Source organism: Solanum verrucosum, unplaced genomic scaffold (genome assembly GCF_900185275.1).
Source record: "Solanum verrucosum unplaced genomic scaffold, falcon-dt-bn FXZP01000435.1, whole genome shotgun sequence".
Classification (NCBI taxonomy): domain Eukaryota; kingdom Viridiplantae; phylum Streptophyta; class Magnoliopsida; order Solanales; family Solanaceae; genus Solanum; species Solanum verrucosum.
The window spans coordinates 438961-442385 of record NW_026020465.1 but is presented as its reverse complement, the minus strand read 5'-3'; the positions used below and the strand labels follow the sequence as shown (position 1 = coordinate 442385).

At 34.0% G+C, this 3425-nt stretch overlaps 1 protein-coding gene across 1 annotated transcript; it reads right to left on the bottom strand.

Annotated features, from left to right (window-relative positions):
• Positions 1-580: 580 nt before the first annotated feature.
• On the bottom strand, positions 581-2081 carry LOC125808961 (uncharacterized). Its single transcript, XM_049488641.1, has 3 exons — positions 1301-2081; positions 707-868; positions 581-594 (listed from the first exon to the last, which is right to left on the bottom strand). Exons 1-3 carry the CDS (start codon positions 2079-2081, stop codon positions 581-583), a joined length of 957 nt encoding a protein of 318 aa, XP_049344598.1.
• Between the last annotated feature and the right edge of the window lie 1344 nt (positions 2082-3425).

The following is a 3425-nucleotide window of genomic DNA, read 5'->3' as shown; positions in this document are numbered from 1 at the left end:
AGCATAGACAATAAAATCATCGAGTTGAAAATTGAGTAACCGAAGCCGTTTATCACCAAACTCACTTGGATAGTACTCGGCTAGTTTCATTATCCTATCCTTGTGAAAATTAGCAAATGAATCAATCGGACTCAAACTAGCCATACCGAGGAGTAAGTCACTAGTCACCACATCAAAACGATAATTGAGTTCTTGAAGTGCCAAATCAATAACAACATAAAATACTTCCACACGAAAGTGATGCAAATATGAAATATTGGACCTCTTACGCTTCGACTTCCCATTAGAGTAGTCTTCATTCATTTTGAGAATTGAAATACCATGTTTACCACAAAATAAGCTAACCTCATCCATCATAGAGTCCCATTCATCTTCTCTCATCATTTGCAATCGTTTCTTTGAAAGGTCAAGCAATCCCATAACATTAACTATATCTTGATCTTTTTTTTGTAAAACTTTATTCAACTCATTCGTCAATAGCAACACCTTAAACATCAAGTGCAACATAAAGACAAATTGAAATTCATGAATCTTGCTTAAAAGATTTTTCGCCGCAAATCTATCAAGATGATATGGACAATCACATTTCATATCCTAAAGCACATTAACAATTGAAGAAAAAAGAATTAGGAAATTGTCCAAGGTTTTAAATGAGACCCCTAACGAGTATCACCTGGTCGTTGGAGGCCACGTTTTTGATTCAAACCTTGCCCTGTTTGAACTTCTCCAAATTTAAGCAACTCCTCCAACTTATCTTCTTGATGTTGTCGAAGTGAATCTTTGCGTTTAAATGAAGCTCCAATAGTATTCAAAATATTAGTGAGAACATAGAAAAAATTATCCACATCCAAATTCTTTTTGGAAAGACCTACAAGTGCCAATTGCAATTGGTGAGCAAAACAATGAATAGAATATGTAGATGACGTATCTTGTAAAATCAAAGACTTGAGACTATTTATTTCCCCTTGCCTGTCATAACCTTGACCATGTATTTTGGATGTACATAATGAGTGATCCAAAAGCAAAGAATAAATTGTCTTTTTTAATGATTGGGAAGATGTATCATTTACGTAGACAATACCCAAGAATCGCTCGATCACCATTCCACTTTTGTTGACATATCTCAAAATTAGAGCCATTTGCTCCTTATGAGAAACATCCTTTGATTCATCAACTAATATTCCAAAATAATCACCGTCCAAGTCTTCAATGATAACCTTAGTTGTTTATTTAGCACAAGCCTCCACAATATCTTTTTGAATTGTCGGATAAATCATCATATTATTTTGTGGAGCATTACCTAATATTACTCTTCCCACATCAAAACTTCTATCCCCATACCATTTCAAAAGTTCAAGAAAAGCACCCTTATATTCGGAACCTTCACTTTCATCATGTCCACGAAATGGAAATCCCGATGTCAAGAGAAATCTTGCTACATCAATTGAGCCATTTAAACGCATCCGATAATCACTTCTTGCCTTTTCACTTTGCTTGTCAAAAGAAGATTGGATCGATTGCTGTTGGTTTATCAAATCTTGCATCCTATTGAAACATTTATGATGGATTCTATATACCTTACCAACATGTTTTTTGAATCTTTCTAAAGCTTTGTTCCAACACCTAAAACCATCTCTTGTGAATGAATCTCCGGTATTTTCACGACTTTCAAGTTCATTCTTGAACAAATAACAACACAAACAAAATGCCGCATCTGCTTTAATGTTATATTCCAACCATTGAGATCTTCTCTTACACCAAGTTGGTCGAAATTGACGCATTTTATCTCCAAACTTAGTTTTAGGGAAGATATGATCAACAGGTTGACATGACTTTTTTTGAATGTAATACCTCCTCATCGCATCTCGAATATTAGGACCATAAGATGAAATAGGCATTCGATCTTTGGGATCTGCTTCAAGAGATTTAAAATTAAGCATATTATCCGTATTTGAAAGTAGAAAAGAATTTGTATGTCTTTGAACTTCCGGAGCAACTTGTGAACTCACAAATGGTTGATTAGAGCTAGAACTTGGTTGACCATCTTTTGGCTTTGGTAACTTGATGAGTAACTTATCCATTTGTGATTTGATGATTTGAATGTAAGAATTATTTTACCTACAAAATTAAATATTCACACTTCTATTCAATCTTATCAAAACAAAATAATTTTTAAAAAATATTAGCACAAATAACAAGTTTACTAATAAAAGAATCACAATTATTAGATAACTGTTTAGAAATCAAGAAATTCTTATAAATTTAAATATTCAAACAATCAAATAATGGCACCACTTCATAAATCAAGAAAAACATATAAAACAAATGAAGTACATTAATAAATAAATTTTCTTTTTTAGATAGCATAGCTTGTTACTTGTTCTCAAATCTCACTTCTACTTCACCATGAACAACAAAGTGGAATGAAGCCAAAAGAAAGAAGAACAATATGATGTCTTTACTCTTTTTGACCTTTTAGTTTAGGGCTCTGAAAAGTAAAAAGAAAAAGTAAAAATAAATAAATAGGAAAAACGTCTAAAGAAGGAAAGGAGAAAAAGAAAGTAAAAAGTAAAATTTGACTTTATTGACACTTCTAGCTTATGGTCTAGACAGAGCTAATGCAGCCTAAAAATATGAGTATTTGAACCTCTTTTTATTTATAAATTATTAAAAAGATCTATGAAAAGTGGCACATTTAGTTATATTAATTAAAAATTAAAAATATTAATGTGGATAGAGAAATTTGAACCACAAATCTATAAGTTTTGCACCCCCTATTTGTACATACTTATCAATATACTAGAGTATTCTTTTTAACCTTGAGTTCACCAATACAAATTTAAAAAGATAATTAAAAAAATAGTAGTATTATATTGGGGTTAGGAAGGGGAGGATGGGTGCATGTGAACCCACTCCCCTTCATGTACATACACCTCTGCACCGACAGTCTCATCAACCTGCCTTTTCAAAGTCTCAAACTCTCTATGAAGAGAGAATAGAGCTTCGATGAGCTTGTTGGTCAGCCCTTCCTTGTTCACCTCCTTAAGCTCAACAAGGTTACTCTTCCCCTCATCAAGGCCCTCAAGAGCTACTATTCAAGAGAACTAAAGTTGTTCTCGAAAACCACAAGTCGCCTATTCAAGGTCGACAAATCAGCCTCAACTCCGGTAATCTTCTCATCGAGTTGGCTAGTGTCCGAAACTTCTCATTCTTCCCCAAGGCTTTTGCCACAAACAGGTGGGTTAGAAAAAGATTCCCTTACCTTACTTCTATCACGTTTCTTGGTAGTATCTTTCTGAACCTCCTGCTCCCTCTCTTAACTACCATCTTCGTTGCGTTGAGACTTCGACGTCATGCTCGAATCGATGCTCTGATACAACTTGTCACGGGCCTATTTTCTTAGGTCTCGTGGGACAAGAAATGAG